We start from the raw sequence: 25,458 nt of genomic DNA on the forward strand, positions 1-25,458 counted from the left end.
TTTTCTTTTTGGTCATATTCTCAGGATCAAGCTCAGCAAGATTTCAAGACCTATCCTCTAAGAAAATCTGCTTTACTTTTCTAAAAGGAAGCAATTAAGAGAAGTGAAAAATTGCCACTAAAATTGTATTTTAATTAATCAGAATTAATAGGCAATCTGGTTTTCAGAATTAAGATGCTTAATTTAATATCATTAGCTTGATGTCCTGGAAAACACCTTGAGTTCAGTATTATTTCTCACTGAAAGATTAATTAGAAATCATTTCACATTTTGTGTAAAGACAGTACATGCAATTACTGAAAGCCAAGCAGAAACAAGAACATGGGAGAGCGCAAATAAAGAGATCATGTTTAATTGTTCTGAAATGTTGTCTGCAACTGAACCTCTTTCTGTATATACTACAGCTCAAGTGCAGCATTTTTCACTTTGATAGCGAAAATATTTCAACTGTCTCAGTCTACAAAGTGACAACAATCTTAGCAGTCTCAACAGACTGCCTATGATGATCATAAGTAACACTGCACTGGAGATGAGAGCATTGAAACACTTCACAAGTAAAGCAGATCTAGTATTTGGTTTCTGCAGACTCGCAGAACACACTACTCTTTCTCTGCTGTCACAGCATAAGTGACTTACACCTATCTTAAGCACAGAAATACAAAGAGTAAAACACAAATCTACAGCTTTGTGAAGAAAATAAAAAAGCAGCCAAAGGCATAGCCCGATTAACTAGCACACCACTACAGAAGACCACAAAATCAAAGATAGAAGAGAAAAATTCAATGTGTCCTTTCACTAGTTAGGAATAGAAGTATCACAAAATGCCTTTACATACTAAATCACAGCACATGAAAACCAGATCGGCAGCAAAATTCAGCAGTTATTCTCTCATTTGCTCTTGTAACTAGAAACAAGTTGTCCTTTCAGGCTACTACAGTGTAGCTGCGGCTGACGGTAACATGTGTGTGTCCCACTGTTTAAAAGAACAAAGTGCACTTGTATCCTACCTGATCAGTTTTAAACAGAGCAGAGGCCATGGACTCTTGCTGAAGTGGAAGCAAAGGAACAGACTCTTCACTTTCCTCAGACATAGTTAAAAGTGAAAACTCTGAAGCTAAAAAGTCAGTAACACCTGTTGTAACACCGTAAGCAAATGTAAGTTACAAACTACGCGCTTTCAGGTGAATAAACAGTGTCAAAAGCAAACGGTAGTGTTTTCTTTTCCTATCAGGAAAATAGTTAATAGCAAACCCAGAGCAATGTCTACCTAGCATGTTTGATAAAAAGCTTTTATTTACCAAATCCAGATTCATCCACCAGGAGCAGACCCCTTGCCTGACAGTGGGCAGACTGCATCAGTTCTCACATTTATGTTTAAAGATAATGTTATACAGTGACAGATACTGAAGACAAAGCTGAACTCCTGGCATGTGACTGGGAAAGGAGATGGTTAAGTTACACTGCACAGTGATTTCACATGCTGTTAGCCACAGATGCTAGACAGGCTTGAGTGGGAAAAGATTTTTGCATGTATGTAGAAAAACAAAGCAGATCCATGTAGGAGAGAAAAAGCATAATAGCTAAGTATTGAAATTATACCTGAAGTTAAACTTCAACTTGGAAAGAAAAAAAGCATGAGTAACAGTTATTCGTCATACAGCCTGTTAGTGAGAAATAAACAGAACCACCCATCCTGCACTGCTGGGAAGAAGCATCACCCGGTTATCTGTAAGGATGGCATGCCCACATCTTACTGCTAAGATCTGCCTTAATCTGGCAGAAGCATTCAGTGTAAATCAATCTCTCACCTGTCCAGGATTAAAATAATCCTTTTATGTTCCCTCTTAAGTAAAAGCACAAAGGATGCAGTAGGAAAGTTTCTGCTTTTCTATTTTTATTGACAGTCTCTAAGGTTTTACAGAGACTGACTTCTTGAAAATAAATTTTCTAATACTTTATGTTATCAATGACACAGGAGGATACTGATTTGAGATAAGAACAAGTGTTTTTCAAAATTGTAAACTGCTGGATTCTATTGAACAGCTACAGCAGGCATCAAAATAGGATCCTCAATTACTGCCATAAACAAGTGGTCTAGCCTCACAAGAGCATTTATGTGTCACAAGGAAACCTGATATTCAAGAGCCATACTAAGAACAAAGAACTGAGTGTGACAAATCAGAGAGCATGAGCACCACACCCAGACAGATAATTTAAACTTGGCTTTACCAAAACATATATGGCACAAGTACAGTTTTAGTATGCACTAAGTATGCACGTAGGTCTTTCAAAGCAATTGTGTAAAATATTATGGTTTCAGTTTCCCCTTCCCCCTAAAACCTCAAGACTTCTAAGAGCACCTTGATAATTACTCATCAGTACAAGATAGTGCTACACTTCCTGCAGAGAAGTAGCCCTCCAGCAATTGCAACAACAAACCCCAGGCCTCAAGCTCTCACTAGATGAAAATTAACTCTGTGACTGAGAAACCTGTGAATCAAGTTGTCCACAGCCAAGCCCTAAGAGAGCTCACTAATATCCTATGGAAGTCGGTGTTTGACACAGGAGTATTCCATCCCATTTTCTTACTTTTTGTGAGGGCTTGGTCACTCCAATACTACTTTAAACTGGAGGAAGCCTTATCTGTACACAAAAATGAATTTAGAAGATGAGGTATTTTACAGAATACTACTTTTGTTTATCACTGCAACAGCCCAGAGAAGATGACTCTCAACGAACAGATTAGTTCTAAATTCTGAATTTTACTTCTATCCATTTTCATTATTCATCCTGATTTAACTGCTAACAGGTAATAAAATTATTTGTTACATACGGTATTGCTGAGGTGGTTATCAGGGAAGTTTTCTGTCAGCTGCCCATGCTGAAACTGGGGTAAATGCGCAGACAGTTCTGTCATTGGGGCTGTCCTCTGGAAACCACTTATTTCTACACAAAACAGGTCTTTCCTCTTGAGATGCTGAAAGGAAAAAGATGTGTAAAATGCCTTTACACGTCCAGGTTCTCCACCCCCTCCCTGAGTTTTTAGACTTTGCGCAGACCAAAGACAACCATTTTCTATCTACGCCGTAACAACAAACTGTATCACATCTACTAAGATTTCATAATAGGGATTTTCCAACGTAACAATAAAAGCATACAGGCACTACCAAATTAGTTCATCAGCCACAGAAGTAAACAAGCAACAAACTAATAATACAAACCAGTTCTCCAATACTTTTTGTGCAACACCTTAGAAGTACTGCACGTCTGCCCAGAGCACAACGTGTACATTTTTATCTCAGCACAGTACAATTCCTCTAAGTCATTTAGTTTTGGATTGCTGATAAGTTCAAGAGGAATCTTTGAGGAAGGACGGTTGAGTTATATCTAAATTTTAAATAATCAAGTACATCTTCAATACTCAGCTAGAGCTGCACAAGCCAGTATTTCAGCTAAGACTCAAAAACTAATCAGCATTCACTTCCCCTAGTGGTAGATTTCATGTGCCACCTAATTGTATATCAACATGCCATATGCTTCCAACAGATGCATACATGCTTTCATTTAAAAAGTGACATGCTACCATTCTTCCCTGCAAATACGACTAAGCCACATGCTCCACAGTGAACGAGAATAAAGCAATATAGGAGAATGAGGGAGATGGGTGATACACCTACATAAGTTCCAGAAAAAAACCAAAAACAACAACAACAACAACAAAAAAAAAAAAAATTCAGAAACAACGAATAGGCCTAGATAAACCACTGCCTTGGCTGCAGCACACATAGGAAAATGAATGAACCACTGCCTCAGGAGCGGCGTGCCAGTTCCCACCTTCATTCCAAGTGGCTCCCACGCTTGGCAGCAGTGAGCCAGTACTGCAAGACTGCACCTTACTTAAAGAGGAAGTTAAGCCTATTTTCATACATAGTAAGGAGCAGAGGCTGTTCCTCTGCATAAAAATAAATACATATCTTAAAAGAGTAGTGCATAATGCTTACCAGCTTCAGCTGGGATGCAGCTTACACTGAACAGCATTTAGAAAGCAACACCAACTTTACACACCCCACGGGAGAATGTAAACTGAATTGAAACACAATGCAGTCCTCCCTAGAATGGCTCTCTTCCATGTTTATAATTAAAATATAACTAACTTAAAATATAATTAAATGTAAGATTAGATGAAAATGAAAAAGCGCTACGTTGCTTTTATGTTTAAAGATTTTGATCTAACTGCCTGCCTGGGATACAGAATATAAAGTGTAGTTTTACAGCTGCTATTGGTAAAAATTGCCAGCAACAGGGCCACCACAGAGGAAAAGCTGAGTATTTTTATACAAATGTGAAGTATCAGAATGAGATTTTTAACAGAGCAGCATGTAAAAAGCCTAATTATGTTAGAGCAGACCAAAAGACAACCTAAACCCAAAACACTAACCCACAAAATCTTAAAGGCAAATAAAGAAAACCATCACAAACTCACCAAACAAAAAAAAAACCCAGCTGCTAAGGAGTAGAGAGAAACTGAAAACAGGAAGGAGAAACTGGAAAGTGTTGCACCAAAGACTGAATGGCAATATCCAACAGGCCTCAGCACTTAGGTTTGTTAAAGCAACCCCTTCTGAGGGCCCAGAAGCCCAGAAAATGGATTCAGGAGATCTTCCTAAACAACTTTGTTTTCTATTTTTAAATAAAATAACACTCCCAAGCTTGAAATATCGCCAAGAACGAGCAACACTTAGCAATGAACCGTGCATTAGCAGACACAAGTTACGTTTGTACGTTTTGCCAGAAGATGGGCAGTTTCTAATGAAACTGTTGATGTTAAAGCAGCCTGTCTTAAAAAAACCTTTTCCTTGCCTCCTTTGGCTATCCTCAGGAAGAAGAGCTAGAGTCACAATTGTAGTTTTGGTGCATTTATATCCAGCCTAGCAATTACCAGTAATAGAAGAATAAGCTCTACGATGTCTTCCCTTCTCAAAAGGGAAAGAAAAGCCAGATTCTATCAGCCACAGGAAAGGCGGCGCGGCCCGGCTAACCCGTGCTTTATCTCCCTAACAAGCCACAGGCAGCAACCACAGCTTTCCTGTGGGACCTGCCAGCCACCTCGCTCAGGCCACCCCCAGCCTTACTCCGGGCCAGAGCAACCTCGCCGCAGCCTGTGCCCCGCTCTGCCCCGTCCGCAGACCAGCCCGCACAGGACGAACGCCCCTCGCTGCCGACTGCCTGAGGCCGCACGGGCAAGGGTCGGGCCCTGACGCGACCCCGCCCGGCCTCGCCAGCCCCTCGGGCCCGTCGCACTATGACAGAGGCGACCCTGTCAGTGTCTACCCGGCCCACCTCAGCCCCACCCTTCATGGCCTGGGGAGAGGCCAAGGACCCCACCCGGCCCGCCCGTGTGGCGCAGGGCTCGCATAAACACCAGAGCCGGCCGCCTCCGCCCCCGTCGACCCGGCCGGCTCGCTGCTCCGCCACCACCCCCGGCCCAGCTCTAGCTGGCGCAGCGCACCGACCCCGTGTTCCACACCTGCTATGCCCGGCCCGGCCCAGGCAGGCCCCCGCGACTCGTACCCTGCGCTGCCGCTGACAGACCGACCTGCACTGCACACTTCCCGCCGACTCCACCACCGGCTCCTCGCCGCCCCGCAGCAGCCCGGCCCGGCTCGCTTCCGGCCCGCGCCCCGCCCGCCGCCGCCACCTCACTTCCGCCAGCCGCGGCTGAGGGAAGGCCATCGCCGGGTCAAGGGAACCGCTGGGCCATGGGGCACCGGAGCGAATCTGCCCCTCCTTTCAGCGAGGCACACTAGCAAGCAGGACCCCTGCTGGAAGAAGCTGCGAGCTGGCTATTCAGCGAAGGCATAAAATCCAGACAAGGGGGTGGCATCTGGAAAGGACAGAGATGGTGAGCAGGCTGGGGGTAGGTTTGAGGGAGCGCCTTTGAAACGTCAGCCGACAGCAGCCTTGCAAGGGAAGTGCAGCGTGTGCTGCTGAGTCTGTTACCCAGTGGAGAGCAGGGGTAGGAGAAAAGGCACTTCGTGGTGCTTCTGAATTTGTCAGATGTAAGCTACTACCTGCGTTAGAAACGGTTTCCAGAAAAGTGTAATGAAAGGGATCTTGGCATTTCAAAATAAAACCCGATACTGGAACGTAGTCTTGGCCCCAACACATCTTTCCAAGAACGTGGAAAGTGGTGCTATGGAGTAGAGCTGTGACTCAGCTGGAGCAGGGAGAGGAAAGGCAATTTCGAAGTTGAAATTTGCCGCACTCTCCCTGGCATTGGAGGAGCACTCTGCATTTCCTCTTAGAAGTCTTAACCTAACTGCCTGACAGATAGGAGGAAATGCCATGACAGACCATAATTCTAAAATGTGAGGGACCATGTAATTCCACAGGTTTAAAACAAATTCATGCAATACCAGGTTGGAAGAGACCTCAAGGATCGATCCAGTCCAATCTTTCATAGTAGGAATATACTTTAAATGAGAGGGCCCAGCACCCTGTCAAACTGGGCCTTGAAACTGTTTCATGTAGGGGAATCCACCACCTCCCCGGGACTTTATTCCGATGGCAGTTGGAATCTCCTCCCTACCAGCTTGTCCCCATTAGCCCTTGTCTTTAACAAGTGACTGTCAAAAGGGAGTCTCCCTCCTGCTGGTAGCCACTCCTCACATACTTGTGCATGGTTATAAGGTCTCCCCTTATAGGAGCAGCTTACACTGCTATATAGGTCTCCCCTAAGTCTCCTGAAGGCTGAACAGTTCCTTCATCCTTCCTTCATAAGACAGGCCTTCCAGTCCTTTGGTCATTCTTGTGACCCTTCTCTGGATCCTTTCCAGCCCCTTCACATCCTTCTTGTATAGCAGGGACCAAAACTACACAGTAGTTAAGGTGTGGCCTGACCAGCAGCACGTGGAGTGGGAAGTTGCCATCTTTATCCCAGCTTGTGATACCCTTACGACAACTCAGCATCCTTCTGGCTTTGCTCTACGTAAGGATAGGAAAATCTATGGGAAAACAAAGTGCCACTGGAGTACTGCACATAAGTGTGGGTTTGACATAACCATGTGGATAGAGATGCTGTGTTGACACTCTATGGTCAGACCAACTGAAGTATGCCATATGCATAAAAATTGTGTGTAAAAAAAGCCATTTTTAGACCGAAAGTGATGCCTAACAACCATTGGCCAAATAAAACTCATTTTAAAGGAAAAAGGCAAAACCTAGACCTGGACACACATCTGTACCAGACTAGTCTCTATTTTTGTAATTGATAGTGACTTGATCTCTGATGAAGTGCCCACTAACACTGATCACACTGCAAGTCTGTGTCCTAATGTATGTCTGCATGTATGACATCCAGTACGTCTACAAAGGAAAAGAGAATATCAAAAGATGTGACCTTTCTGTAACACAAAAGGCAAGAGTTTTCAGCATGTCCTGTCTCTGAAATGCTACTCCTGCAAGCACGTAGCAACTCCATTTAGTAAAAGTATGAAGCAAGAATGCTTCTCCTCTCAATTATAGCAATGCATTCAGTAAGAAACTACACTTATTGCTTGGGGCCTTCCCCCTGCCCCCATTTAAAGCCATAATCATCTAGCTAGATGATTATTTTTTAGTGCAGGCTCCTGCTTAAAAAGAAGGGAATACCCAAAATTATAAAGAGCAAATCAGTATGTGAGAAGGTTAAATATCTAAGAATAAAGAAATCAAATGAACAACAATATAAAAATACCTAATTCTTGGCAATGGATCTTACTTGCTCATGGCTTCCCATTCTTTTTTCAGCGCATATTAATGAAACAATGATACTTTATCTCTTGTACTCACACATTACAAATGTCAGTTACATAGAATGGTTATTGGGAGACCAAGGTATGTGTTAGTTTAAGGTGTAAAGCCTCATTGCTGTTAAGTGCAGATCAACAACTAGCATAATATTCAGTTCTGTTGTATATATAGCTATTTTTTACCTTCTATGCACCACGTGTATCTTCTGATGTACCTTTTCATCACAGAACAAATCATGTTATGGCGTGCTGCACTGACTACCCAGTGGCAATAAATGCTACTCTGCTGATGGATCTCATTCTGAGTGTGCTCTTTATCTGTGCAACCATTATCATAGCACACACAGCGTGCATTAAATCGCATATTGAAGCAATGATGTGTTGTCATGTTGTCAAAAAGTTTTTACTACCCCAAATTTTCCAAGTTTATCTTGAAATAATTCTGTTACTGCATGTTGAAAGAAAATAAGTTAAAAATTACTTTTTATATAGAAATTTCCCAGTAGTATAATTTGTGCTTTGCCCCCAGCACTACAGACACAGTATACTGTCATCACTGAGAAGCAGTAACATCGAGTAAGAAGGAAACACTAGAAGTGACTTTGGAAAGGAGTAAAGCAACATTTTGCACTCTGAATGAGGGAGATTTGAAGTTCTTGCACAAGTCAAGTCATTCCTTCCTCAATTTCCACAATTTTTTTTTTTTTTAACATCACAATTGCTCCTAGGTCACAGGATCACAGAATATCAGGGGTTGGAAGGGACCCAAGGAGATGATCGAGTCCAACCCCCCTGCCACAGCAGGACAATCCTATCTAACATAGATCACAGGTACGTATTCACACCAGGATATTTACCATTCCAGCTTCAATTTTAGGTATCTTCCTCACTCTGATACCTTCAGTTTCCTTAGGAAAGGAAGGCCAGAAGGTTATGCCCAACGAATAAATAGTAGAGGAGTGTACAACTTCAGCATAGGGCAGAAGAAAATAAGCTCAAGTTTAACGATTTGACCTTTTGCTGAAGAATCCCAACAAGGACATTAGGCAATCTGTCACACAATGGCATTACAACACATTTGGGTTAACTCCTGGTAATTAGATAGCGAATACCATAGTAGCAGGACAAAATGAAATTAATTCACCATCTTCTCTGTATTTACTACAGAGCAAGATTTGAATTTATATAGAATTTGGAAAATTTTTTGTAAATGCTGATGCAAAATTGTATGGGAAGAATGGGGAAGTGATATCTTGGGGTAATACCGAGTTGCAGGGGAGAAAAATAAAGAGTAAGATTGCAGCATGTAAGTAACAAAACATTCTCACAGCCTTCAGTGCAACATAAAAGTAACATCTGAGCACTACAGTTCAAACTGAAAAAAAAGGTGCATGTTGTGATGTGTCGTTATGACAGGGCTGGAAAAAAAACTTGCTGGGATCACGTCTGCATTTGCAGGCTTCTAGTCACCTAACAAAACAGGAGGTAGTTTTAAACTACCCCACCCCAAAGTTGGGAACATTTGTTGACTCAGAAAGCAGTATTTAAATGTAAATGCATGCTGTGCAAGACTCCAAAAGAATATCAGTCCTTAAATCAAATATATACATTTTTAATATCTGAAATATTTACATGGCGGAACCTTTACATGATCCCATTTGTTAAGAACAGTGTTTTCAAGTGTCCTCTCCAGATACAAAGAACTAGTAACTCAAGGTCACAGTTACATGTTCTGAACAGGTCAACCTGTATCCTTCAGTTAAATACAATATAGAGATACTGGAACACCTTTACTTTATTTGCTTGCTATTAAGAACTGTGTTTAAAAATTAAAAAAATGTTTCTGAGATTGTTGGCTCCTTGGACCACAGCCCTCCTGCAATCAAAACAGCTCACAGTACATTACCAAGTTGTCCTCTTACTCAGGTATGAGATAAAAAAATGCAGTTTACAGTACATCTCGTCATTTATACTGGGGCAGCCCATTTAGAAGAACCCACACAAACAAGGGAGGCAAATACCACCCTTCTCTTTGTGAACAACAGGCTGCTTACAGTAGAAAACAAAAGTCAGGCTAGTTTAACAGTATGGATAAAAGCAAGACTTCGGCTATGTTTGAAAACTCAGGGTTTAGTTTTTGTCAACTGCTATGGTCCAAACAGGTTTTTTTTTTCCTAAATACTAAAAAAAGTTTTAAAAAATAATCTCTTACAAAGAAAAAAAAACCAACCTGATAATTTGGAGACAGATGGGGTAGTAGGGAAGAGCTAAAATCAAACTCAGCAGAAGATACCTTAGGTTTAAAAAACCCCAAACAAACAAAAAAACCCATTAAGTAGCACTTACTGAATTGAGGCCCTGCTCTTGTTTTAACTGAGCAAAGAACAAAAAATTTTGTGCAACTTGCAATTCCTAGGAAACATGCAGAGCATCTGCAAGAGATGAAAGTTCCCAGCTTCATTAGGAATTCTAAATGGGCAACGAAGTACTAAGTCTGGTGCTGGTCCCCATCAGAATGGGAAGTCTGAGGGAACCAAATGACACAGAGCTGTTCGGTGAAAGCAGCTCGAGCCACTTATTTTTCAGTTGTATTCTGATCGTTACTTAAATAAAGAGGGAGAATACGCAAAAAACAGAAATAAAATAATTAAGCAATGATAAATTTGCAGTTAATTCATTTGCCTTCATCTCTATCTGATCTAGTTCCACATTAAGTGCAAATGTTTTTGCAAAACGGGGGCTGTTTTTTTTCCCTTGATATTTACAAGAATCAGAGTAACATAAAATTACCAGCGAGCATGTACAGTAGCTGCAGCTTATAAACCATACCGGTAATTGTACCTTGTGAATTTTAAAAAGAACCAATGCAGGGCTCAGCTAACTGAGAAGGGAAAAGAGGGCCCCAGAACAGAGGACCAAAAAAAAAAAAAAAAAAAATTTCACATTTTCTACATAAAAAAAATACAGGTCTCAAGTCTCTGAGAACAGAGAAAATTTGAAGTCTTTGAATGATGGGGGGGGAAAAAAGCCCAAAATTGAAATGGAACTCTAGAAGCAGGGACAGTGATTTATTTCACTAGACCAATCTTCTTTGCTTCTGTCTCATATATCAATAACCTCCACATTTTGACTATGAAAACTTCAGCTTCTTCATCTAGTACCTGTAGGAAATATAAATTTTACAGGTTATTGTTTTAGGTTAGGCACTCCAGTAAGAAAGTGACTCTAAACACATTGTATACATTACAAAATGGAGGTAGTGTAATCTAAGTTAAGCCTTTGAGAGAAGCACTGCATACAACTTCAGTGAATTTGTCATCTGACTTTACTGATGATTCTGATTCAATTATATGCTTCCAAAATGCAACTGTTGAGCACTAAAAGTATTGATATCCTAGTCTCCAAATGTGGCTTGGGAAGGGGCAGAGAAGTGACAGGCTTGGGAAGAACATTTAGAATAGAAGATACACATGTGATATTTCCCCTTAATTTTCTTTCAGTCTCTGCTCATTTTCAGCTTGAAACTTTCTTGGATATTTATAAATGATAATAAAAAAAATCGTCTCAATGGATTTCTCTTCCCTGAACTTATTATTCAGGCTTTTCTAGAACTCATGCAAACTTTTAGTATGCACATCTCCTCTTGGGAAGTTCCCCAGGTAACCTACTAGTCATATCAAGGACAACCTACTAACTTCTGCTATGTGTCTAGCTCCTACCAATTTTGTCTCCAGATTTCCTCATTGGAAGAGTATGGACAAATAGTTTTTCTCCACCTTTCAGTGTGGTGAAGTAGTGGCATTATCTCATTAAGTTTCTCCCTTCCAACACTAGGCAAAAGAGCTTTTACTCTCCTAGATAAAAATCACCTTTTGCTTACCATCAAGGAACAAACCCACTAAACCACTAATTATAAAAATCTAGCTACAAAAGAAAGAGAAGGAATAAAAGTTTGTATTTCTGAGATGGTTCTGTAACTGTTGATTAGGGACAGAATCTCTGTTCCACATGTGCAAATATGGGATTAGCAATTTCTACCTAGATGCTCTAATTGCAAAATCGTGCCTGTGCTAGCACAATCCGTTTCATCACAACAGTTTTCACATCTAACACATGTATCAGTTATGCAATTTCTGCTTACCATAGCAACATCGTCCAGGATGCTCTGTGGTGAACTGTGAGCCATAACCTGAAAGAAACAAATGGGTTTTAGACTGGAAACTTGGAGTAAGCCATATAAACATCTTGGGATAAAACCCAGTTACTTCTCAAGTATTTTGAATGCTTTACACATGCATAGTATTTGCAGTTCATTAGTTCTTAGTATTAGTTAGGACAAAAATAAGTATTAAACCACTTCAGATTACATCATAGTGAGTGAGATTACATCATAGTGAGTTTATGACTAGCTACTGAGGAGCAAGTTATAGGAAGCTACAGAGATTCAAGAGGTCCTGTATTTGATGGCTATTTTTGCACCTCCAATTAAGCTTTGCTGTTCTAAAGAATAAGCTTCCTTTCCTTCAACAGTAAATTCCTAATAGAAGACAAAGGCAAAATTCTGCCTGTATCATTCTTCATAACTGAATTTTCCATCTGCCTGTTAAGCATTTCATTTTTTTTTCTTTTCAGAAACAACTAAGTTGTCTTTCAATACCAGAGTATGGCACTTAAGTTTGGCAAATATTTAAGCCTCGGCAACGTTCAACTGCTTTCCACTTTCTGCTAACCATTCATGCCACAAAACTATTATTTGTTTTGCCTCTCATAGGGCAGCCCTAAAAGATAAATGAAGACAAACCCATTGTGAACATGAATATCATGAAAGATGTAAAATTTGTTGAAATTCTCTACTGATGAAAAGCCACAAAATTGTCATGACAGTTTAAAAAAAACAAGCTCTTAGAATCTAGTTTACAGTTTGATGGAAGAAGCTATGCAGAGTTCAAACAAGTTGAGCAACAGCTAAAAGTGATAGCAGAATGACTTCTAATACTAACTCTTGTCAACTGCTCATTTCTTTACCTAGTTCCATATTTATCTAACAGGTAACAAATAGCTATCTAGCATGTACATATTGTGCATAAGCATGCACAGAAGTACACCAACTTTAGCACCATATATTACAAGGAAGCCAAGAACAAACTGCCTGCAACTACAGATAATGCAGTCATTGCTGCACCTCAAATCAGAAGCAAATCCCAGACTTCACAAAGGAAGTGGAAGGTATTACTAACCTTTGAACAAACAAAGTCAACTAGCGTGGCTTCTTCTTCACCAATATATTCTATTATTTTCTTGTTGATCCAAGGCCTAATTCGACGTTCCATTAGAATCTGGAAAAAAAACCAAAACAAGACTAAAGTCTAAATTCATTATTTCCATAAGCTTCACTATCTCAAAACCATACTGACAGATAGGCAGCTATGAGACCCAAGCAGCTATTTAGCAGAATATATGTTTTGCTATCAATGAGACAACCTATAACAAATTGTCAGTTGCAAGTATTTCTGGCAGTTATTCAAAAAAGTTTTTCAGGGTCTTTATTCCCCCTTCCATAAAGCTGCTAGACAAACCGGAGCAACAATTCAAGACAGACTGAATAAAAGTCTTCAGAATAAAATACGCTAACTTACTGAATCCACAATTGACCAGTCAAGAGGATAAGCAAAGAGCTCTGGTTTTGCCGTGGGAATCTTCTCAATGAGACTCTTAATATGTTTGCGTTTCTCTTCTGTATTAACACTGCCTTTAATATTGCTTTTATCTTCTTCTCCATAATCGAGGGGTACAAGTTTCCTTTTCCGTGGCACATCATCACTGTCTTCATCATCAAATTTATTGAAAACACTATCCACAGCAAGTTTCTTCCTCTTTACAGCATTGGGCTGATTAGGGCTATTGCAGGCACCTACAACCCAAGACAGAACAACATAACTGTAAGCTGCAGCTGAACTAGTTTGTTCTTCACACATTCCTTGACAAATATAATTTTGTATGTTATGTAAGGGTCTGTGAATTCCTAGCATTGGCATTTTAATCTATCGCTCTGTTATGAAAAAAGGCAAAGGTATCTGTTCAAGATTCTGGAAAAATAGCCTTCTTCCTCTGCCCTGAAACCAACAAATCTATAAAATGTATCTTTTGGATAGGAGAAAACAAGCACAGCATATAGATAACAACAGCTTAATAAAAGTACGTCAAAACATAGCAATCCATTTTGTAAATATGTGGCTATTCAGCTTGGCATGTTTTTCACTCTTGTTACATATGGAACATTGAAGTAAAACATAAACTTGCCCAGTTTGAGGCTCAGTCCTATTTTGGGCCTGTGCTCCTCTGGCTGCTGTTGATCGGGTGAATTTTCATGAGGGATAATAATGCCACAAGGAGATTCATCTCCAGGTGTGTTAGGTGTTGCATTTCCACTAGCAGAAGAAACAGATGGGGCAGAACTGATGGGTCGCAAAGTGGGTTTAAGGCAGGGCTTTTGTTCAGGCTCCTCTTCCTCCTCCTCTGGCTCTTCTCTTTTCTCCTCTTTTTCTGCCTTTTCTTCCTCTTCTTCCTCAGACTCTGGCTCTTGTTTTATTTGTGGCTGCCTACGCCGCTCAGCTTCCTGCTCCATCTACAATGAAACAGACAATTAGCAAGAAAGAAGTCTTCTGAAAAACACCAGTGTCTGAAAGCAATCTAAAGATCCTGTTTCCTAAAGTTCCTGTTACTCAGGAATAAATATATAGAACTACTGCCATTATAATCAGAAACACTTTTGGCTTTGAGTTCCATCCAAACATAGATCTGGAAAGCAGGGGAAGGGAATTGGGTTTGTTGGGTTTTTTTGTTGTTGTTTTCCCCCAAAGACAAAGGGGTTGATTGGTTTTGTGTGGGTTTGTTTTTTTTTCTTCTGTTTCCAGTGTTCTTACTACTCGCATAAACTTCTTTTCAAGAAAAAACAAACAGATCTCTTACACAGTTTTCTTCAATACCACCAGAATACCTATCAGACCAACAGCTTCTTACCCTCTGGAGTTCTGCATCTGGATCTGGGTGTCCTTCAGCCAGAAGGCGCTGCCTAATTTCCTCTAATTCTTCTTTTTCCCTTTTCCTATCTCGTTCATCTGCTTCCATCTCTTTCTCCCTGTCTCGTAGCCTCTTCTGAAGAGCACTACCCCTGTAAAAGGCAAGGATATTGTACTTCAAAGAACATTCCAAAGCAAATCTTGAACCACAACACCAGAAATACCTCATACAGGAGTATATTCCACTAAACAAGAATAAGATTCCTGAGAGCAACTGGTGTCCTCTATCTTTTGTAACATAAGAGCCTAAGATACCAGTTCCAAACCTCACTGTTCAGGATCTCTACCATCACATTAAACAGCTCTAGAGATCTTAGAAAAATAATCAAATTACGTTATAGGTTTTTACTTGAGAAGAACCAGTTCTGCTATATCACTTTGATGCGAATTTTACTTAGTCCCATGCTGAAAGACCTTTCCCTTCCTTTACAGATTCTTTCTTTGTAAAACTTACAGATTTCCTTGTAGAGAATTTAAGAGACATGCTTGATCCCTTCTCTCTACCCCTGCCACCTTATTTTGACATTACACTGACTTCTGTTCCACCTCGCCCACAAGTTAAGTGACAGGAAGGAGCAGTCACCCCCCAGCATTAACAACTAGCAATAAGGAGATTCCCTTCTCCCTCTGACACATACCACAGGCACACTGAAGTAACTTAGGGAACTATATAACCCTTAAATCACCACAAAATCCGTCAAGTCTGAACTCCATAAGCCTTTGCCAACAAAAAACATAGCTGTATGAAAATGAACAATGAAGACTTTATTGTTAGGAATCAAGACAACAAAATGCTACATACCTGTAATATTTTGGGTCATCTCTATCATCATCATAATCTTCCAAGAACTCTTTTAACCGTTTGGCTTCTTTTGCCTGCAAGAAATTGAAACAGAAAGTAATGTTATACAACAATTTCTGGTTTTCTTTCCAAGAGCTTAACATTTAGCAAGATTATTAGTAAGTTACTTTTATATCTACTCTGCTTCAAACTAGAAATACAGTTTTCCAGACCAAAAACCAAAAGATTCTGGAATTGCATCTTCTTCCAGGAAGTGGTTAATTTGCTCTCATATGTGCAATAACAGAGAGTACACCCATTAGGATCATGTGTCTCACTTCCAAACTCCTGTTCTGTTATTAAAATTTCAAAGGGGTTTTAGATATACACTCCTCTCTCTCTGTTTTTTTGAAAACACATCACTGTATTAAAAAACTTCTAAGACTAATATTGGATATTTTAACATTGCAACTTAAGTGTGTTTTATCAGTTGTGATTTAAGACAAAAAAAACTCAAAGAAAAACAAAAAAACCCTCAAAACTGAAGTTAGGCACAGAAGCAAATCTAAAGGATCTTTTTTGGATAAGCACACTCTTCTTGTGTTGTTCCAAACTGTGTACCACTCTATTAATGCACAGGCCTAAAACTGAAGGGGACAATGGAGAAAGAAAAAAAAAAATTCCCTCACTTCGATAAAATGCAAAAGAAAATTATTAAAGCTCCTCTTGAAGGAGAGTATAAACTAGGACACTAACCCATCACTAAGCTGTATCTTTAAACCAGCAGTAAGATATTTCTAAGACAATGACTGAGAAATAAATTACAATTGTGAATTCACAAAATTTAACCTTGCTTTCAATAGCTGCTATCCAGAGCCAACCTCCAGGAGGATCACAAAAAGTAAATATCCCTTTTCCCCTCTCAAGCATTTAAGGGGAAAAACTAGATTCCACATAAACCAGTGTATTTCCAAATACCTTTTTTCTTCTTCTCCCGCCTCTCTTTGTATATTTAGCATATTTTGCTTTTAAACATTTCCCAGACTCCCTGCTTAGAACTTTCTAATATCTTCTCTTATTCTCTGGAAGAATTGTGAAGTGAAATAAGCACTTTGTTATTCTTTAGTATAAAACTATGAGATGACAGATGATCTTTTGAAGTCCCTCTCAACCCCTAACATTGTGTAATATCGAACAGAATCTCTCTTCCAAAAGTGTGTTATTTTGGACAAAACTTTTAAGTGTTACAGAACTGTGATTACTTCTCAACTGATGAGCCAAAGACAGGCATTTACAAAGCGCTTTGATATTATATAGAAGGTTCAGGCACACAGGCTGGATGGAAATAAAAAGGCTGGTCTAGTTCCACCAGTGCCACAGAACATATGGTAGGATTTGCTATAAACCTGACAAATACAGAGGTAATAGTGCATGATGAACAAACCATAGTATTTTTCTGCTGCCTACTTCTCATTCTTTTACCTTCACAATACCAAGCCACTAGGCTTTGTTTTTCAGACTCTAAATAGTACTCCCACTTTCACTAGATATCTTCTCCTTCAATTCCATTAACTCTTCATCTTTGCATAAAACATACATGGTGCTTATACAAAATCAGAGCTTTATCATTATCCATTTAGAGAACAGTACAACATTTCATTCTAATTAAGACCCAAAGAACAAGGGGGGAAAATGACAAGTAGAAATAAAAGCTGTACCATTTCCCTTCTTCTTTCTTCTTCCCTTTCAGCCTCCTTTTCATATTCTCGACTTTTCTTCCGTTCTCTGATTTCCCAGTTTTTGAGACGCTACAATAGAAGAAAACACACACACTTCAGTCTCAAGAACATCAAAAATAGCGGGACTACTTGGAATTTTATTGTTTAAAACCAGCTGCATTAAAACGAAGCTAACTATTTATTGACAATTTGACATGTCAGAAGAAGTTCAAGGTTGTTCTGACAGTGACATATTTTCCAGCCTCATTCACTGAGTCAAAGGATAAAAAAATTAATTTAGGAAAAGGAGAGGAAGAAGGAATGACATACTTTATAGTAGAAGACATGACCTCTCAGACTTAAGGCACCCTAAAAATCCCAACCTACCTCTTGATATGCAGCTTCTTTTTCCCGCAGTTTTCTCTCTAGTTTTCGTCGTTCATAGGCATCTTCCTCATCTTCTTCTCGGTCTCTCTTCTTATCCTTCTCCCGTTCTCGTTCCCGCTCGCGCTCTCTTTCCCGTTCCCGCTCGCGTTCTCTCTCTCTCTCTCGTTCTCGTTCTCTTTCCCGTTCTCGCTCCCTTTCTCTTTCCCTGTCTCTGCTCTTTTCTCTAAAGAAAGGAGAAAGTCCAAAATTAAGTAGAGAGCCTTCCTCTCCATTCAAATGACTTAACTTCAAATGCATAACACACTATAGTATCTTTCAAGTTACTCTTCTGCAGCTGCACAGGATGTTTAGCTGACACAGCAGTGAGCATAAATTGACACCGATAACATACAAAATTGCATTTACCTAGAAGTAGTTGTCTAAGCACTAAACATTAAATTGTGCTATCTACAGAAATGAAGCATAAGCACACAGCAATTCTTATCAGACTGTGTTAGTAATTCTCTGTATCTGACACTAAAAAAACCTCACAAATAAATGGTATGCTTAATAAAGCTTTCATGTTTACATGGCTTTACAGATGGCTTGAACCCTGTTGACGAGATTATTTGAACTGAAACCACTATCTTTTTCCTGTGGTGAAGAGGGAAAAAGCAGCATCTAGAGCAGGGGTCCTCAAACTTTTTAAACGGGGGGCCGGTTCACTGTCCCTCAGACACTGTTGGGGGCCGGACTGTAGTTTGGCTCCAGGCCAGTCCCGGTGGGTGCTTGGGGGCTGTGGAGGCCGGCGAGTGGATTAAGTGGCAGAAAGTGGCTGCTTCGCTTCCCCCCCAATCCCCGTCGGGGGGGATGGGGGGTTCTGTAAATACTGGTGGGCCAGATTGAGGACCCTGGGGGGCTGCATCTGGCCCGTGGGCCATAATTTGAGGAGCCCTGATCTACAGCATGACATGATTAGTCAGTTTTAAGACTAAAAGGGAAATCCCCTTGTTTTCATGAAAAACTCTTCAACAAATCAACCAAAAAATCCCATGCATCAAAGCAAAAATTAAGACCTACTTAAGCTAAAGGATACTATAGACATAAGAGAACTTAAAGCAGGAATAAGCTACCCATGAGAAAATGAGAGAGATTTGAGAAAAAAATAGTGTTTTTAAGTCATGGTTGGGTAGCTGTTTATTGTGTATTGCAGTCCCTGTGCTCCCATGCAGTGAAGCTGAGTCAAGTATTCTCCCCATTTGTGTAAATAAAGCATTTTCTCAAATTCTGATTTCCCATTTTTCATTTGATCTCCCCAAAGGACCTTTTTCTCTTGGATGGCAGCTGATCTGAACTAGGTGTGCTCACTAAACAGCACCAGGAAAAGCAGAAATAAGTAGCAACTCAGGTGTATTTACCTTGATCTGCTGCGATCCTTGTTGCGATCCGAACTCCTTTCACGATCTCTGTCACGATCTCGGTCTCGTTCACGGTCTCGGTCCTTAGTTCGGTCACGATCCCTATCTCGCTCCCGTTCACGCTCCCGTTCCTTCTCCTTCTCTCGTTCACGCTCCCTCTCTCTTTCACGCTCCCTCCTTTCTCGTTCACGCTCCCGTTCCCTTTCTCTTTCTCTGCGTTCTTTTTCAATTTCCTGTCTTTCTTTCTCCTTTTTGCCTTTTTCCTCCTCCAGTTTCTAAAAACCAACAAGAGAACTTCCATAGTTAATTTTGTAGTCACAGGACCTGGGTATTCCCGGCGCGACACACAAGGCTGGTAATGGAAATACCAAAACCGCCACTAATTTAAAGATATTAAACAGGGTTTGGTGGGTAGTTTTTTGAACTCATAAATATGAAATCAAAATGCAGCAATCACAAGACTAAGTTTCGTGCAAAAGCATAGATCTACACAGACCAGCAATCTCCAACCTTAGCAGAGCAGGGCTGGCCTCATATTGTAAGCTTACTAAACTGCACATACAGAGTGCACCGCCAGTCATGATTCAAGCAGGCCACAAATTCTGTTGGCCCTCTAAGCCACTTGGGTACAAGCAACACAAACTCCTAGCTGATAAAATTAATTCTGTTCAACTAGGAAAAACATATTTCAGTAAAATGCTTACTGGGGCAGTGAGTTGTTTTCTGAAAAGTCTTGGCAGACCAAAACTGTCCTATATGAAAACTTGGGTAAAGGAATTCATCCACTTACACATGGTGCATGTGGTTAAACAGTGAAGAGAGCTGAAACTTTTCCCATTTTCCCTCCCTAAAAAAGTTTTAACAGTTCATTGATAAGAACTGAACTCTGCAGAATGGAATCCTTAACTTCCACCATTACAAGATGGAAAGAGTTTAAAAAAGGTTGGAAATAGCTCTTTCAAAACACAGAAACTAAAGGGTTACCTGCTACAGGTTTTACTAAAAATTGTACAAAATTGCCACTTTTTTTCAATTAGAAACAGTTCCTATGACCAGAATTCCTATAAGACAATAGAAAATACATCAACAGAATGATAGATAAATCCATCCTTGGAAGCAATTGTTGTGTGTTAACTTACAGATGCTGTGCTAGGACATGGACCGCCAACACTGGATTAACCTTGCCTATAAGCTATGTTTCTGGGAGGAAGAGCAAGTACACGGTTCACAAATATACCAAATAACAACCAAATATACCAAATTTCAACCTGATGGATGCCAGAATACCACTGTTTGAACAAATACTGAGCAGAATAAACAGGTTTATCCCCTTTGGCTCCACGTTTACCATCACTGAAATGAAATTAAAAACTGGAACAATAAAACAGCATTTTCTCTGTTTTGGTTGTGTTTGTTTTTTTTCTTTTCTTTTAAACAAAGCATTTAAGACAACTTTAAAAAGCAATCTTACCTGGTAAGTGTTCTTCTGCCATAGGCACAGGGACCAAAGAACCGACAAAGGATCACAGAAATAAAGCTAATTCACTAGTGATTAATGTATCCAGTGAAACTACACTGCATTGATAGCACAATACAGGCAAACCAATGTTGGATACATTGAATCACAAAAGGAAAAAGGGACTAAAATGGCAGGAATTGGCAGAAAACTGATATGAAAAACCCTAAAACTTAAATACTACTCTATATACTGAACTGAAACACTATTTCTGAAGGACTGTATTTTATAGAACTTCATGGTGTTAAACCTCAGTACAGTCAGATGTTCAACTAGGCTGTCAACTGTTAAAAATCCAACTTACCTCAAATTTCAAATACTTTTAAAGAAAAGTTTATATACTGAAGTGGTTGATACTTACAGGTTATCTTAGGTGTTCCAATAGAAATTTCTTTGGTTGAACTCCTGATTTTTTGACACTTTCATCAACTTTGTTTATATTGAGATCGAGAGAGTGGGGTTCTCCCTCCTTTTTTTTTTAATATATTCACACAAGTGTAAATATACACACAAGTCTTGGAGTATTAAATTACGTTTTGTAGGTCTACTTTCTTAAAATCCAATTTAAAAAAATTCCCTATTTTATAATAATCTGACCTCATCAATGTCTATCAGCCTATATAAGAGGATCTGAAAGGGTAATGGGATGGGAACGGTATTGAATAAATTGAAGTAATGAACAGAAATGAACAGGTAGAAGAATTATAAATCTTACCTTGAGCTCTCTTCAGACTCGTCCGTGCTGTAAATGGACGCCCCCTGCAATTGCTGATACCCTGACAGTCTGTGGTTATTGTTTTATAAACTCATACCAAAAACATGCAAAGGTTCACTGTGCTCACTAGCCAGCTGCTAAAGAGTCAACAGCCCCTTTTAAGCAGATCCAATATGCACAACAACTACTTTCAGTTGATTTTTCATGTTGAGAAACCCAAAATAGCCTCCCCAATAATTTAAAGGCAGTAAAATGCCCAATAGCTTCTGAAATAATGAAGCCTGTTTTTTGTTTGGTTGGTTTGATTTTTAAAAACTTGTTTGCATCTTAGTACCAGTGACAACTTGGGGCTTGGAATCGAACATAACTCTATTGAAGTTTCACCACTGACCAGTTTGACGTTTGATTGCTGAGCTTCCCCAAATGATTTCTTGTAGAGTTTTTCCCTAGGTTTTTATCTCCAACAATGTCGGTCAAGAGAAAACCCAAACGTGTGTACATACAACAGCGTGTAGACACTCGTGTTTACATTTATACAGTCATGTGAAAACATGGTACCACCCCCAGTGATTGCATGTGGTAAGGCTGAATAACACACGGGTATAGTTCACCTTGATGTACCTTCAACATTTTCCTTAACGTTGACTTGGGGATATTTTGAATTAAGTGTGTGTGCTCAAAAGAAGAGCTTGCTGATACTTCCCTAGGCCAAGGACCACTCCAATCTTGTTGGGGAAAGAATAACACCAACTTTAAGCTACACATTAAAATGAGAATATGACATGCAGAGTTGTGTTTTACTATCCGCAGGTACCATTTTCCAAAGCAGAAACATTCACAGATGCACTAGCATTAGTGGAAACTTCTGTAAGTGGTAACCCTGAGGTGGGAATTGATGTGCACAAATATTTCCAAGCCAGTTACCCCTTTGCATATTTTTCTGAGGGGGCATCCATAAGTATAAAAAAAACAGAAGCTCATACTTACATCCTATTCCATGTTACTTTCCAAGCTGTGAGTTTCATCTTGCATTAGTCACCATATGATCTCTATCATAATGGTGGGGGTCAATGAATAGATTAGCTTTATGGGAATTTACAGTTCTTCCATGCATCTAAAGTTTGGTAAGTCTGGTTACCACTGACCTAATTCTAATCTTCCCCCACTCTTAACTTAGAACTATTAAAATAAAAGACTTAAATTTAATTCAAATTTTAACTCTTCATAAAATCTTGGATAATGTTACAAATCTACCTACAGAAACACACTCAAGTGTATGTCTTATACTGCAGCCCCGTTTAGCCTTTAGTTATAAATATCTTGACTTAATGTATGTGTAGAAACTTAAGTTGTCTTTATTCACGATAAAGTGAGAAGATTGCAAAATACTCAGTAGCTATCAAAAGTCTTAGCATAAAGATGTCTAGGGCCACTTTAACGTGGTAGTTGTCTTTTTTTGACTTGTAAAGAACTATATGTATATTAAACCTAATATAAACATAAATTTAAGTGACATTGCAATGAACTGCTACATTTTATAATAGTGGTTTTTTGGATTTTGAAAAAGCCTAATTTGTATCAAGTGCAAAAACAAGAATACTACCTTGTGTGTGTCTCTGAATTTACTGATCTCTCTTGATATCAGGTCTCTTTTGTCTTCCTCCATTTCTATAGCATTTATATCCTCCTAAAAAACAAGGGGGACAGGAGGAAAAGCATTAAGAGCCATCTGCACAGACACAGGAGAACAAGAGAAAAGCTGAAGGTTAGAAGTTTTCAACCAGTCTTGCAAGAGATAAATAAAGTCCTTCTGAAGTACCAAACCTGACAGTCTGATGTTAATGAGTGAAAAAAAAAAATACAAAAAATCAGATGGACAAGAGTCACAAATCTGGCAACTAGCAGTAAACATAGTCATTGTCAAAGCCTACAATGTAAACGAACCTTGGTGATGAGTGGATAAGGTATCAGTGGGGCCACTGGAAATCTGCGGAAAATCTGCGGAAAAATCCACGGAGATTTTTTTTTTTAAAAATAGATTGCACACTACTCTGAAAAACAATGTTTTGTATGTTTGTACTACAAAGCAATACTGTATTGCTGTGATCTCATTTCTTTGACTCAACAACATTACAGAAGAACCTCGCTAATTCTCCCTTCTCTGGACTGCTTAAAACACAAGGTGAGGTCTCAGGTTAGTAAGACTTCACTGAATTACAAGCGTACTAGAGGATATTAGTATGCTATGGTAGCATCATTAAGACTAAGCTACACTTGCCAATATGAATGTTCAGTCTTTGTGCTGGGTATCTCTTGACTTTATTTACTCGCTAATTCGCAGAATTTGGTAGATTTCACCTCCTAACTAACAGTGCGAATTAGCGAGGTTCCCCCGTGCTTCAAATTGAAAAACAGATTCCATTCACTCTCGGTTCCTTGCACACATTTTCAACTCCCCCACACCAGTCATCCAGGAGAACTAACAGATTCTGCTGCTACCACTTGTGGTAGCCTTCCTCACACCAAGCTCTTCAGGGGACAACAGCCCCCAGGTAGGTGAGATTCCACATACCCCCAACCCAACCATGTATCTACATCCATCTTCCCTCTCCCCCCCCACCCTTCACAGTCCTTGTCTTCCTTCTCCTTTAAGGACAAGAGAGCCATGAGCTAGGACCATCTCTTCATTCCCTCATCTATCCACATAGGCCAAAGATGGCAACTTCCAAGTTTCTTTTCCTCCTTCCCAGTATGGGAAGGATGATGGGGTGTAATTTCAACCCACAAGTGCTACATTTTGAAAAGAGCTTATTTGTCTACATGACTAGCTCATATTGGTCAAATTCTACACAATACAGAGCTAGCAGAACATCCCTCTCTCCCACGGACATAGTCTGCACACAGATTTTCCAATACTGCAGTGGTCTCTTACAATATTTAACTACCTGGCATTCTTCATGGTCATATATATATATATGTATATCCGTACCCAGAGGAAAACACACATTGTAACAATGCTTGTAACCAAAAAAATACAGCTGACAGCATTAGACAGTGACTCATTTGCAAGTTCTCATCCAAGATAGCATCTTCTCCCAAAGGGAGAGAAAGGAAAGAAAAACAAATTTCTCAGCTCAGCATTCTTATACCTCAGGTCAGCCATGGCTAACAATGCTGGGGGGAAGAAGTATTCACTCCCTGAGGGAGATGTTGCTTCTTGCACCGCACTTAAACTCCATAAGCATTTGAAACTGCATTATTGCCTTGGAAAAGGTACTTTGCAGAAGACTTAAGTGAATAGAAATCTTGGTCAAACAATTTTGCAATCTCTTTCGCTGTAGGTGCAGAATGTGAGGCGTGAAAGCCTGTTTTCCCCATGGTTAGAAATTTGGCTGGAAAAGCTAAGTCCGAGTTTGCTCATTATTATTCCCCCTTCTCCACTTTGCATTAATCCATAAAAAGGTCATCCACAGAAGCAGGTCTAAACCAGAACATTCATTCCTGCTTAAGAGGGCTTTTCTGCATTACACAATATATGAAAACCATCTGATGAAATCCAGCCAAATTGAGACATGCAAAATTGATTCTGTAAGGCAACAAGATTACAATATGCCTTTCATCCCTGAAGGATCCCTCCAAAGTTTGCAATTTATAAATATATACACCTAACGAAGAGCTTCCACCTCTGGGGAGACAGCTGCAACCAGTTGGATTAAGGTGCATGAGAACTTTGACAAAAACTACCAGAGCAAACTTCTGCCACTATAAAAGAGCCCTGCAACATTCAACAGAGATGGACAGTATGCAGGAACTCGTTACAGTTGTTTTCTAAGTTCTCATCTGAAAAAAAACCTAGATGTATATACAAATTAAACTGCACTAAATTCAGTATTTCCACCTTCAGAGACATAAAAGGTTGGTTCATTTCTGACCAGACTCAAATCTGCTGTTCCAAGAAGTTTAGATGCCTAAAACATCCTGAATGGATGGTGTCTATAACTGACTGTCAGCTTAAGGAAAAAAAAAAAAGAAAAAAAAACGCTGCTGACATCAAAGCTTGTTGATTTCTTTTCTC

General features: G+C 39.7%; 2 protein-coding genes and 1 long non-coding RNA gene across 7 annotated transcripts in view; 1 reads left to right on the top strand and 2 right to left on the bottom strand.

Annotated features, from left to right (window-relative positions):
• PSEN1 (presenilin 1) overlaps positions 1-5,699 on the bottom strand; it is a 26,037-nt gene extending 20,338 nt beyond the window's left edge. The window contains exons 1-3 of one of the 3 annotated variants that reach the window (XM_064147068.1): positions 5,597-5,674; positions 2,834-2,977; positions 1,008-1,046 (exon numbers count right to left, since the gene is read on the bottom strand). In XM_064147068.1, the coding sequence (XP_064003138.1) occupies positions 1,008-1,046; positions 2,834-2,917 (123 nt within the window). In that variant the 5' untranslated portion in view covers positions 2,918-2,977; positions 5,597-5,674. Of the gene's footprint in view, positions 1-1,007; positions 1,133-2,833; positions 2,978-5,596 lie in introns of those variants that run through there. The other 2 variants (XM_064147060.1, XM_064147052.1) reach the window with 2 other exon arrangements.
• LOC135177299 (uncharacterized) lies at positions 5,436-20,495 on the top strand. Its single transcript, XR_010303027.1, has 3 exons — positions 5,436-5,902; positions 8,519-8,621; positions 20,294-20,495. It is a non-coding gene; the product is annotated as an uncharacterized LOC135177299 (long non-coding RNA).
• Positions 9,387-25,458, bottom strand: part of RBM25 (RNA binding motif protein 25) — a 35,242-nt gene continuing 19,170 nt past the window's right edge. For 2 of the 3 annotated variants that reach the window (XM_064146927.1, XM_064146936.1), the window contains exons 8-19: positions 23,328-23,381; positions 22,987-23,070; positions 19,153-19,427; positions 17,756-17,978; positions 17,369-17,458; positions 15,672-15,745; positions 14,811-14,961; positions 14,091-14,415; positions 13,427-13,701; positions 13,028-13,126; positions 11,932-11,979; positions 9,387-10,951 (exon numbers count right to left, since the gene is read on the bottom strand). In XM_064146927.1, the coding sequence (XP_064002997.1) occupies positions 10,859-10,951; positions 11,932-11,979; positions 13,028-13,126; positions 13,427-13,701; positions 14,091-14,415; positions 14,811-14,961; positions 15,672-15,745; positions 17,369-17,458; positions 17,756-17,978; positions 19,153-19,427; positions 22,987-23,070; positions 23,328-23,381 (1,791 nt within the window). In that variant the 3' untranslated portion in view covers positions 9,387-10,858. The remainder of the gene's footprint in view (positions 10,952-11,931; positions 11,980-13,027; positions 13,127-13,426; positions 13,702-14,090; positions 14,416-14,810; positions 14,962-15,671; positions 15,746-17,368; positions 17,459-17,755; positions 17,979-19,152; positions 19,428-22,986; positions 23,071-23,327; positions 23,382-25,458) is intronic. The other variant, XM_064146947.1, reaches the window with a different exon arrangement.

This window comes from Pogoniulus pusillus, chromosome 1, assembly GCF_015220805.1.
Source record: "Pogoniulus pusillus isolate bPogPus1 chromosome 1, bPogPus1.pri, whole genome shotgun sequence".
Classification (NCBI taxonomy): domain Eukaryota; kingdom Metazoa; phylum Chordata; class Aves; order Piciformes; family Lybiidae; genus Pogoniulus; species Pogoniulus pusillus.